This window comes from Nanorana parkeri, unplaced genomic scaffold, assembly GCF_000935625.1.
Source record: "Nanorana parkeri isolate BGI_ZX_2015 unplaced genomic scaffold, ASM93562v1 scaffold1435, whole genome shotgun sequence".
NCBI classification, from domain to species: Eukaryota; Metazoa; Chordata; class Amphibia; order Anura; family Dicroglossidae; genus Nanorana; species Nanorana parkeri.
The window spans coordinates 163,088-176,615 of record NW_017307703.1 but is presented as its reverse complement, the minus strand read 5'-3'; the positions used below and the strand labels follow the sequence as shown (position 1 = coordinate 176,615).

Here is a 13,528-nt window from a genome sequence, read left to right as displayed (position 1 = left end):
GATAATGTTGATAATGCACACAAGCAAAGCTTAAATTTATTAAGCCATGTGATCCTCTCTAACATCTTTTTGTATGCAAAGCACATGCACCACAAGCTTTGTCAGAAACAAACCAGAATGTGTAGTAGCACAAATGGCTGCATATTAAGTGGACAGTTAAGTCTGGATCATAGCTGCACCGAGGACAACAGCTGCATTTGTGCTTATACCTAAATAGAAGGGCTTCTATGTTCAGTACAAATATACAATAATATAAACATATTTATTAATACTAATGCAGGTTTATGTTTTGAGCAACGTACAAGAGAACAAGCCTGTTAAAATTATTTTCAGAGACACTACTAGCTTCTCCTGCCATTTGCAGATGTGCCATATTATCTTTTTGGGCCTGATTATGGGCATCACCTAAAATATTTCATTGTATGCAGTTAGAATTGCTGTTCTTTGTTAACCTTTTCTTTTAAAACATCCTAAAGTGCATTTTTATGACACATTCACATTATGTTTTAATAACAATGATTTTAAATGAGTAAATCCTATACATTTGTCAACTTTGAACTTGATATTAATAATGGTGAGGTTGGATTGATAACATGACGTTGGCACACATAATTCAGGAAACAGATGTTCTTTATAAAGTTGCAATACAAAAACTAAAAAAACCAACATGAGAGGTTTAAAGCACAATACAGAATGTAAATAAAGACTACATCTATCAACTGCTTTTAAAAAAACAGAGAAATAGTTTTCCATTATGCTTGTTTTGCCATGATACATGAGGAATGCAGGCGATCAATTACTTTGACAGAAAAACAGGAAGTGCCAACACCAACATCTTGGTAATAAAATAAAAATGAATAATAAAATTGCCTTATTATTGTTTTACCTTGGTTAGTATTCATGTAGATGTTTTGACCATAGAGGTTTTATGTACTCTTTATAGTATATCTAAAGACAAAAAATATATTTTTGTTAATGGAGTTGGGCTTAGTTAAAACTCCTGTCAGTTTTTATTTTACATCTGTGTTCCATTCAAGAGATTTTCATTTACTTCCTGTTCTGTCTGTAGTTCTCTCTAAAGTAAGTAAAATCTATTCTTTAATGGCTGTCACTGGAACAAGTGTGCACTCTAAATGTTTCGCCTCTATTCCTGTTCTGGTGACACATCTTAGAAATTTCCCTCACTTTTAGTCCCATTGAATGGCCACAAGAACACAGAGAAAGTCAATCTTCCCATTGAGCACACAGACAGCGATAAAACTTGACAGGGTTGCTAACCTCCTAACCACTCTTCAAAACAAAAAAAAAGGTTTGGGCTTTAGATACACTTTTGCTCTTAAATCTAGTCTTAAAGCTGACATTTGGATTGTGGTTCATTCTTATAAGCAAAGGAGACCCTTACATCCAGGACATAATAAACTAGAAACTAGACTGGGCTTAATATTTTTTTTTACTACAAAGCAAAAAAAGCAAAAGTAACATATCAAATATTGTTTGATATACATCAGTGGAAAAAAAACTGCACTATGATCTGGGCTGACCAAGAGAGCAGTTGATTTTTCTGTTAATTCGAGCCTTTATTTATAACAGTTGCAAGTTGACTTTTGTTCAGAAAATGATATATAACAATATGGATATTATCAACCTTATACTGAGAACCACTGTCCTAAAGCACTGTATATATTAGACACATACCACAGCTGATGTCACTGGCTAGAGGTTTATGTGTCCTAAAATGGATCGGACAATGCACATGTCCTTTACTGGAAGACATCATCCTTGTTCCTCAAGTATAAACCATGAGGTGAAACTAGAACTAGCAACAGACCTCAAAAACCATAAATGATTTATTCTTTGAAATGAACAATACGTTGTTTGAATATACTGACATTTCACATTTTACTTTTAGATTCACTGGCCTGCACCTAAAGAAAGAGTGGAATTTTGCAGGCTTGCTGGAAAAGATTCAAATGTGAGTTTTCTTTATTTATTTCATTCTCTGTAATAGGCTCATTAGGGATGGGGGGATCTGCCCAAGTTCAGTTCACAGGGGGTTCATCGAATCCTGTTTGAAATGCACAAAACTCAAACTTAGTAGGGAATCTTACTGAAGTCTATAGGGGGATATTGCCTTATCGCCTTTACTGTGCATGGGATTACCTCCAGTGGCATAACCAGAGTTATGGGCGCCCGGGGGAGAACATTTTTTTCACCCCCCCCCCATATTATATAAACATCCACTAGAACTGTACCCCCCACCCCCACACATATATATCAGCTAAGAAACTACAAGTCCAAGCATGCCATCATTGTCCCTGTACACTCCCCCACACACACACACATATCACCCAGGGAACGGCAATATCTGGTTGTTGTACAGGGGCAATGAGGGCATGCTGGGACTTGTAGTTCCCTAGCTGATATGTTATGAAGCTGTATTCCACCTGAAAGTACTACATTGACATTATAGAACTAAGAATAGAACATAAAATAAAACTTTTTTTTCTTCTAATACTCACCTGATTCCTGGATCCACCAACAAGTGTAGCCTCCCGTCTCCCACGCTGTTAGAAGTTGCATACAGCGTGTGCTGGTTACTACTTAAACCGACGTGCGCAGTGTGCAGTTTCTGAGAAGATACGCTATTAGCTTAGAGGGGTAGGCGGCTGCGCATTTTGCATCACTCCCGCACTGCGCGCATCGGTTTAATTGTCAGAGAGAGGGAGCCATGGCTTCGTTTAGCAGGGGTCGTGATGGTGCCCCCCCTCAGTCCTGCGCCCGGGGCAAGTGCCCCCGCCCCCCGGTTGTTACGCCACTGATTACCTCCCCCATGAAGAAGGGACAATGCACATTTGACCTAGCTCTGCGGGTCTACCTCCCCAGGTGAGCATCACTTGTCGTTATCACTCACTGGGTGGAGGTAAATGTCTGTCTGCATTGTGTGATTATCCTTAGCTGAGAGTTACATGCAGATAGGCTGTGAATCATTTGAGGAATTTTCTTGCACAATCACCATTGTTCTTTTTTTGGGACTCTTTCTGTTTTTGTGTGTAGATCTTTTGTATGCCTTATTTGCTTTAAGGCTCATATATGAGATTAATTTATGTTTCATTGTATTAGATGTGTATGATTATTAGCTTGGCACAATATTGTTTTTTCACATTTTTTTAGATATTTATTTATATCCTTAGTGCCTGGTAGCTCTTATTTCACATTTCACCTACTGGCACTGATCACCTTATTGTTTTTTTAATATAACTTGTACGTTTTCTTTTTTTGCAGTGCCGCACTGCAGTGTCTTAAAAGTTTAATAAATGTCAAAACAGAGTGAACAAATACACTTTACACAACATACTTCTGAAACCCCTCATCTCTGTATCCCCAGTTATTGCCAATATTTAAAAGACATAGTTCAGGTATGTGTTATGTATGTGTGGTAGAAATTGGCCAGTGTCAGCACAGTATCCCTGGTGAATAGAAAGAAACAAGACAGGTTTTATCTTTTTTTTTAAGCATGTCGTTTTTATTGGATTTACAAGGCATGAACAACGGAAATGAATACAATGGCGTAGGGGGATACAATCCCACATTGCTGGAAGTACAAGTTAGTCACCCGGTTTGGTACATAGTGTCAGATCGTACAGACATATATGGAATATCATATCCGGTGAACATGCTTAATCCTTGTCTAAATCCACGGTTACAATTGTAACGTAAACATACAATTTACATCCAATTTAACAGAAACTAACAAGAAACACACATCAACACTGCATAGAGTAAGAATAAACGTGTCCATTAACATTGCTAGAACCATCAGTAGCAGGTACGTCAGCAGTCGGAGTCAACCTTATTAGTGAGGGATAGGTCAAACGTCAAGGGGTATCTTTTAATCAGGTTTTATCTTAAAATAAAGCAACAAATAGCCACAAATATTGTTCAGTTTCTGGACAATATGAAAGCAACTTGGTTAGTAAGTACTTATCTTCCTCCTTCTACTAGCCTCCAGTGCCCAGTATATCAGGCCATGGACTTTTTGTTGGACACGGAACACAAGAGGCATTGTGTTAGCAATCCCTACCTTATCACAGCTCGTCGTTTTGGTTGCTTCTTCAAAAGATGCCCAAATGCAGCACACATACTGAATGATGAACCATTGACACGGTGGAAAGAACCCCAGCTCGCTAGAGCTTTTCATCATACTCTAATCACATGGGCACTTATGGATATGAGTGAAATAAAAATGGATACATGTGAAATAAAAGAATATACAAAAAAGCCTCCCCTCCCCCCCCCAAAAAAACCAAACAACTGCAAGAGTGGCAGCAACTACAGTTGTTGCTGACACTCTTAAAAAGGTAGCTCTAATAAAGACTGTTAGGTCTATTAGTCTGGCTCTGTTCTTCAGTGCTTCTTATACAACATTGGAATGTTCCTTACAAGCTTTAAACATTTAAATATTTATTCTCTACGTAATGAAAACACCTTTCTTTATTAGTCAAGTATTTCCCTGTACCTAGTAGAATGTATCCAATCTTTTATCTCTGGTGTGTACTTACTTGTGTTAAGCTTTCTTATGAAACTGGGCTTGGGAGAAAAAATCAATATTTACTATCAGATAGCACATTTGTATTATATTGTGTATGTAATGTTATTTAAAAACAGTATTAGACTAAGACATACTATTGTTCAAAAGTATTCTTTATATCAAGACTGTACTTACTGCACTACATTTGTTTTTCATAAGAAATCATCTAAGATAAAGTATATACAGTATATATAAATGATGCACAGTACATTTATGGTAACACAAACATCATTTTGTTTAAATGTGATCTTTTAATGGCCAAACCATGTCAGGCTAGTTCACATCATAACTGCATCAGAACTGCATGTGTCTGCGCAGCTGCAGTGCAATGCATTTTGCCTAGTTTTTACTGTGATTTTATCACAATTTTGATGCTTTAATTAGCTTAAAATGCGCTTTCAGGTGTTTCAGTGCAGTTGCATGCATTTTATATACGTTTTGATGTGTTCCGTTGTGATCAGGTGCAGCTAAAATGTGGCAAGCAGGATTTTTTCTGACTGCATTGGAACTGACTGCACTGGTGTGAGCAGAGCAGCAGAAATCTCATTGAAAAGCATTGTAACACGATTTTGATGCAGCTGCCAAACTGAACGGACTGCATCATAACTGCATCTAGTGTGAACTAGCCCTTATAGACAGACTATTTTAACCATCACTGTCTCCAGAATTTTTTTTTAGGGGATATTTATAAAGAAATGAATATGACAGTCACCAAACATTCACAAGTCATTAATCATTCCCTGTAGTTTAAACCACTTGTCTACCCTTCTCGATAACTTTGTAGCATTAGATAGGTGTATAGAACAAGGGATGAACTTTCATACAAGAAAAGAAAACACAGTCCATTCATCTCACTTGTATTCATTTAAAATAACATTTAACAATCCGTGACTATGTATATGAAAACCATAAACTGACATGGAGCTATCACACCATAACTGTAACTACACAAGTTTGGGTATAGTGTTCTTCTTTTGGATATTTGTCCATTTGTGGATTAAAAAAACAATTACTTAATCTGCTAATTAAGCAATAAAATGACATATTCAATCGAATTTCTATTTTATACATTTGAAGAGTTGTTCTATCAAACAATATTTAATAGTTTATTGGTTTAAGATAATTTGTGAAACGTATATCTATAACATATGGACTATATTTTAGGAGGAATGTGCAAATTTCATTAAAGTCCTTCATCACTACAACAAGACCCATTTATATACATGTGGAACCGGGGCTTTTCACCCTCTGTGTGGGTTTGTCGAACTTGGAAGTCAAAAAGAGGTATGCTTATATAGATGTTAACTTGCTATAACCTTGAGATACATCATCTATCACCTTTTTATGAAAGGTTGCAGAAATGCATAGATTTTCAACAATCTGGCACATAATGAATCACAAGTCGGGTAATAAAGAAATTTGTTCACACTTTTTAGATGTGTAAATCATACCCCCTTAGAAAAACGAATACTTCTGTAATTGTATAACTGTAAAAATAAAGAAGATTAATAAGGTGTTGACATTTTTAAACCATGCTTTCACCTTTTTATTCACTTGGGTTCCCTTTTCAGTTTCAAGATTTTCTAGTGGAAAAATAGATCATTACTTCTCTAGTGAATAAAAAGCTAGACTAGAAAATCTCCTAGTGAAACCAAACAGTGAATACAAAACATACAATGATTACATCTAAGTACTCATGGGCATTCATGCCAGGTGTTGCAGCAGCCCATTAAGTGTTGACAGCACTAATTCTCCAGGTTAATGAAAGATAAGATACTCACAAGCAACCTAAGACAATACTTCAAGTATCAATAATTAATATAATTCAAGTTAATCTTTATTAGAATGGGTATTATTTACCTCCTTTAAAATAAAGGGGCACCCAGATATCTTCTTCCCCATGTGAACAGGGAACATAGTACCTCATGTTACCCCTTAACAAAAAAAAGGTAAATAGGAAGTAAAAACACTCACACCATGAAAAAGTCCTTCTTAAGATTTTTTTAAAAATACTCTCTGATGTAAATCCTATGTCAGTTATGTCATCCAGTGGTGCATATTCAAGTCAATCACGATGACCCTCCAATGTGATGACCCAATGATGTTCACCAGCCGCGATTCTCACTTTAAATAACAGTTCCCTGGCTGACTGCCTTATGTCAACATACCAGCTAGGGATGCTAAGTGACATCATTGACCGAATATGGTCATGACCATATGTGGCCAATGACATCACCCAGAGGCACCTGGCTGGCCTGTATATAAGCACCAGACTGCAGGGAACTGTCATTTTGATGTGTTAGTGTTACTGCCACAAAATGACAGACTTTAGGCTGATGTTTGCACATGGGTGTGTGAACTGGCTGTTCACTGAAGTACGAACAAGCTGGGTTTGGGTCAATCTCACCCCTAATCACCAGTCTTATTAGATACCAGTATGACTTTAAAAAATGGCAATAGCTTGGTTTTACTTTACATATAAATAACAAGGAACAGAATAGCAGAAAAAAATAAGGATTTTATTATATTCACTTATATAATCCAGTTTGTTTCAGTTTGTGGCCATATAAGGTCAATGATGTCACCAGCATTCCGCCCCTATTTTTACATGCGGCTGAAGGGTGGGGAATGCCCGGGCCACAGCTTATTGGATGTGCACTGACTCCTGGGTTTGGCTGAGCTTGGGCTCAGTACAAACCCAAGCTCAATCCTAGTGACAATGTTGCTTGCATTTCATCTAAAACGTCAAGTCAGTTTCTCCACTTTGGATATAAATTCAATGATACAGGGATTCCTGTTTCAACTTTTTCAAAAAAATTAGGGATCCAGTCTCATCATTTGGTTTCTATACCATTGAGGAGTATGTATACCCCTGCTTGATGACCCCTTTTCTAGAGTATGCTAGAACATGTTTGCATGAATATATTTTACAATTAACACTGCAATACCTCCTAGCGCCATAACACAGGACAAAGATTCCTTATGTCAAACAGCTTCTTTTTTTTTTACTATGCCCTATACAAATCTTGATCACTAATAAATAATCATAATGTTTATATTTACTAAATATTATATCTTTCTATCTTCATTTCCATGTATTTTTTTCTCAATTTTTTATAAAAGCAAACCTTTGTTAACTAATGTTGACATGTTATTTCTCAAGAATTATTCTAATGTGATGATATGATGTAAGTATTTTTCTTTCAGGAAATAGTATTCAAGCTTGACACACAAAACCTGGAGACAGGAAGATTGAAGTGCCCCTTTGATCCTCACCCGCCTTTTGCTTCCATAATGACAGGTGAGATACGTGGAGGCCAGAAACCTTGAAATAGTTATGCTGTTCACAAACCTAAAGACAACAGTTTCATTCACTTGTGTGCGTAGCTCCCGATAATGACTAGATAATGAATGTGCCTCTTATAAAAAAGATGATGGATTGTAGTGTCATGGGTAACATGTATTTTCCTAAAAAGCAAAGATTCAGCTTGTTTCACATGGCAGCTACTCGTTCCTGTATAAACCACACACAGATGTTGAATGTATGCATTGTTTTCTTAAAAAGTTATTATCAAATATGTTTTCAGAAACAACATTTTTAGATTCAGTAAAAAGGGAGTGAAAATTTAGATTTAGTAATAACATATGTGCAGACTTATCTGTTATACAAAGTGCAAAATGTACTAACTCATACCTACGGACTCCTATGTTCCTCAGTGCCATCTAGTGGTGGTAGTGGAGTTCCACCATCTATACACTGGGTGGAAGATTTATAAATCAGCCCCATTTGGTAGTCAAATTCATTTTTATTTTACATGTCTTTCTTTTCCATTTATGTACACGTTCACATGCAGTCCAGCTGTCCATAAAAATGAGAGTGATAGGGGTTTAAACAAACAATAACACTGTCAGGGGTACTTACAACAGTCATTTTTACATATGGTTTAAATCTTCTTTTTTTTTTTAAACAAAAAAAAACTGTTGCTAAATTGCTCAAGCACTTCTGGCAGTGTTATAGTTTGTCCCAATTTGTACACAAAAGCATTATAGAAAAAGTGTTAACAATCTTTGATCCAGTTTGTACTCTGCCAGGTTTTCATGGGAGTTCCAGACCAGTATCAATGCTCCGCTAAAATAATTTACAACTAAACCATTGCTCATCTCAACCATTTATGTACTGTCCTTAAACTAACCACTTGTAGTTGGCAAGTATTTGCTTCAGAGGTAGCTCTGTAGGGAAGCCAGTGTTGACACATACTGATAGCAGGGAAACACATTTCTGCAGCTATAGTAACAATATGATAAACCACCAAACACCACTGAAATACAAGCACTAGGGTTAAAGATTAGGTCCCTAATTTGCAGCTCAGCTGAAATCCCTCAAACCAATTATTACATATATTGAAATCAGTATTAGTAGATAACTAGAAATGTTTGTTCATAATATCAGGTTTCCATTTTTTCATAACCTTCACTAAGTTATAACACTCTCTTAAAGCTTTCATTTAACTTAATGAAATGAACAAGGAAAAAAAGAATGATTCATTTTCTCTTGCCAAGTAAAGTAGATTGAGAAGCCAGGAATATAAAAAATCTGGTTAGTGGGGATGGTCTCTATGTTTTCAGTATGGGAGTTTTTAATACAGCGAATATCTCATTTTATGGTCAGTTTTGCAATATAGATTTATAGTATTGGTCACTGCCTGCTTAAACAAGTCTATGGATGATTTTGGATTCCAGCAGAAATCCATCTATAAACACAAGGTTTTTGGGTGTTTTATAGAACAATTATCTTAATTAAATGCAATTTGCTATCTACTTACTCTTTGACCTTTTTGTGTTTTGGTTCTGTAGTTATGCAGAATTTATTTTGGTACATAACCAATAAGACTTAAAGGTTGTCTCCACTAAAACTGAAATTGTGTTTTTGCTTAGCATTTTATCACATACAGGATTTTTGCAATTTTCAGGCATAGAACCCCTGGTAGACCTCTTAGTACTTACAAACTGCCATTATTTTAAAGCACAATTGTTCCCTGATAAGAGTCCCCAGAAGGTAAAATACACAGAGAACATGGCATTCTAGCTGCTGGAAGTTGTGGGATTGTAGTCAGTGCGAATATTTTACAGCCATTGCAAACGTTCTGAAGGTTTGACAAATGTTTGTATTTTATATAGAAACAAAATTTAGTGACAGTTTCAGAATTTTTGTGTGCATGGTATAGATTGTGTACTTTATGATCCCCAATGTACTGTAAGTTTACTCATATATACCTAAAAAAGAGCGATACAAATGTAAATACATTGTACAGGGTTATATTACTTTCAGACTAATTCTAATCATATTTCCCTTGTAGAACATAACAATCTAATGAGAATTAGCGATGTGAATGTGACCCTATCCACTTGGGTCATATTTGTCCAGGTGAAACTCATGTACCAGGCTTGTTTTTACATTCTGTTAATTAACTGAGCCTGGGATTATTTAGTAAAATCTCAGAGCTGAGCTCTGGAGCAAATGGCATTGGTGTGGATGACATCACTACTATTGAAACAGCAGCACTGCAGGTGTTTTTAAATAAATAGGCAGACGATCTGCAGTGGTACTACTTTTACAACTGTTTTATCGGGTGTCTGTTTAGTTAAGTTTTCAGTAAAATGCAGGTCTTTTTTAATGACCAGTATATAGTTGAGGTCAAGTGGAATTTTTCAGATGCATGATTTTTGATTACCAATGCTGTCTATTTTTTGCTTGATCACATTTTGTGATAAAGTGGATTGCTAACACATTGGCTGTCCCCTCTGTGCTGGTGGAATATCTATTGAAAAATGGTCCATCAAAATCTTCACAAACTGTTCCCTACTAGATAGGATAGGAATGCTGCACTGTGGAATCTAAAGCAGAGTTCTGGGCACAAAAAAGAATTTAAATACATTTCTTCATAGCTGAAAATAACATTCACTTTGTATGCATTAAATGCCTTTCCCAATCCAAATGTTATCTTCTAAAAGTAATGGTGACATCACTACTGTGCTGCACATATCCTTTGCAGAAAGCAGAGCTTTAGGTGGAACCCACTTCAGACTACTTTCTGAAATCTACAAGAGGGCAAATACATCACCAGTCCCCCCACACAAGGAGAGAACAGCAGTGACCAGTTTTTATTACAAGAAATTCCTTCACGTGACTGCATAGATATGAAAGAAATACACAAATGATACTAAAATTCAAGTCTCGACTCTCTTTTCACCCAAAAAAATGGGCTGAAAATCTCGGCTTATACTCGAGTATATACGGTATGTTTAGCCCAGATTTCAGTTTTAATGAGAAATGCTGGAGCCCTGTTAGACTGAGCCTGAGATTAAGATTCCACAAATCCATACTACAAAAAAATGGAAAAAGGAAATCATCTTACCTATGTGCAAGACATAGTAGAAAGCTGCAAGATATGCTAAGTCTGACATCTATAGAAAACTTTTGATATGAAGCAACGTTTAACACAAGTTGTATTCACAGCAATCCCTTCCCCCAAAGGATTTCCCTACAATGTTTATGCAGTTACAGAGCCAGTGTGCCCAAAACTATGCATACATATTCTTAAAGCATCCATGCCCCAAGAAATGAAATTGCCTTTAATAATAATAATTTTATGTCCAAAATGTAGAATTACATTTCAATACATTCGGACTGGACAAAAAATATTAGGAACATTTGTTTTTGGCATTATTCTCCAAAAGCAAATGTTCACTGATATTCTCAGGACAAAGGGCCCAGCAAATTATTTATAAATAGACCCCTAAAGGTGCCCATACACTGCTCGATTCTCGTACGAGAATCGGGCGAAATCCCGCGATCGTACGAGAATCGAGCAGTGTGAAGTAAGACGTGCAACCGTTTCTACTGTACGGTCGCACGTCTTTTTTACTACAAAAAAATGGAAAAAGGAAATCATCTTACCTATGTGCAAGACATAGTAGAAAGCTGCAAGATATGCTAAGTCTGACATCTATAGAAAACTTTTGATATGAAGCAACGTTTAACACAAGTTGTATTCACAGCAATCCCTTCCCCCAAAGGATTTCCCTACAATGTTTATGCAGTTACAGAGCCAGTGTGCCCAAAACTATGCATACATATTCTTAAAGCATCCATGCCCCAAGAAATGAAATTGCCTTTAATAATAATAATTTTATGTCCAAAATGTAGAATTACATTTCAATACATTCGGACTGGACAAAAAATATTAGGAACATTTGTTTTTGGCATTATTCTCCAAAAGCAAATGTTCACTGATATTCTCAGGACAAAGGGCCCAGCAAATTATTTATAAATAGACCCCTAAAGGTGCCCATACACTGCTCGATTCTCGTACGAGAATCGGGCGAAATCCCGCGATCGTACGAGAATCGAGCAGTGTGAAGTAAGACGTGCAACCGTTTCTACTGTACGGTCGCCCGTCTTTTGTCGAGCCAACATGTTTGAAACCCCGCCGAGAATCGTACGATTCTCGGCGGTTTTCTAGCCTGCTAGTCCGATAGCTGCGGAACGGGCCGGTGTGCGCACGCGCACAGTGCCCGTTCTGCATTGCCGTCATCAGAAGCCCGCCCCTCAGTGGGGCGGGCTTTCGATGATCGCAAGTACGATCTGCCCGTCCAAGGTGGGCAGATCGTATGGGCTTTCAAGAAGCATACGACCATCGCAAGACAAAAGTCTTGTGATGGTCGTAAGGTGTATGGGCACCTTAAGACTGTATAGCAGGCACCCTAATGCTTGTGTGTGCGTCAATCCTCCTTTCCTGACACCCAGATCTGCTGAAGGTTTTGAAATCCTTTCAATTGAAAGTTCTAATTCCTTATTACTGGCCACTCAGACACCCAGAGGTAAACTGAGGGAAACAGGTGGCTTGCATATGAGTGCCCGAACTTGGAAATACTGATTTTTTTTGTCAGGGGTCCAGCAGTGGTTTAAAAAGGTAGGAGTGCAGTTTTAGTATCTTAGGGTGCCTGCAATATAGCCCTACTTTAAACATTTCATGTTTTTTTCCCATTAATACAGCTTTAAAACTAACCTATGTATATTGTGGGAATGAAATTGCATTCACATTACAGCTGTTCTAGATTTACTGTAGCCCCTTCATTATAAGATTCCATATCACAAACACCACATATGAAACAACATTTTTGTCTTAGTGCAGAATACCTGGCAGAGGTAATATTTTGGTGGGCTGTTTATTCCTAGTTGCCAGACAGCAGACCTGTGTGGTCTAACATCTGGTGACATTCAGTATCTGTCTGACCTCCATGTCCAGCGTATGCTCAAAGCCTCTTTTGTCACTGGAGTTTGCATGATTCTGTTTTCTTGCCTCTCACTAATCAGCATCCAGGTTTCTTAAAAATATACAACGATTAGATTAAAGCTGAACATAAAGAAGTTTTTGATCATGGGAAGGACCGTGAGTGTTTAATTGCATGCCAGACTGACCATGTTCAGTCTGTGTATGAGTATTTTGGAAGACAGATTTCAGGCATGACCTTAGCCATGTTTTTCTTCCTCTAATTTTTCCAATATTTTACACATTCCTTTATTTATATTACCATCCAAGAGTAAATGGCTTTTAACTACATTATAAAATCACATTTGTAGATATACAAAGAAGACATTGCTATGTATATTTCTCAAAACAAAGAAGAAAGTCTTTTGATCTCTCACTGAATTATACAACTTTTTTTCGAGTGATATATAAGCACTGTATTTGCTAACTGTGTTTAATGCCCAGTATTTTTGGCCTATTCTTTAAACTAGGACAGTGTCTAGTTTAGTTAATGTTATGTTCACAAAATTGGATTGTAGATCTTGGGTTCAGATATCATAAAAAACATTCTATGTAGTTGGATAACAACACACACACACAAAAATAAATATATATATATATATATAAT

General features: G+C 36.8%; 1 protein-coding gene across 1 annotated transcript in view; it reads left to right on the top strand.

The window, feature by feature from the left end:
* The window catches only part of SEMA3D (semaphorin 3D), a 120,314-nt gene that overhangs the window by 33,497 nt on the left and 73,289 nt on the right, over positions 1 to 13,528 (top strand). The window contains exons 3-5 of the mRNA XM_018569970.1: positions 1,910 to 1,972; positions 5,753 to 5,872; positions 7,796 to 7,889. Of these exons, the coding sequence (XP_018425472.1) occupies positions 1,910 to 1,972; positions 5,753 to 5,872; positions 7,796 to 7,889 (277 nt within the window). The remainder of the gene's footprint in view (positions 1 to 1,909; positions 1,973 to 5,752; positions 5,873 to 7,795; positions 7,890 to 13,528) is intronic.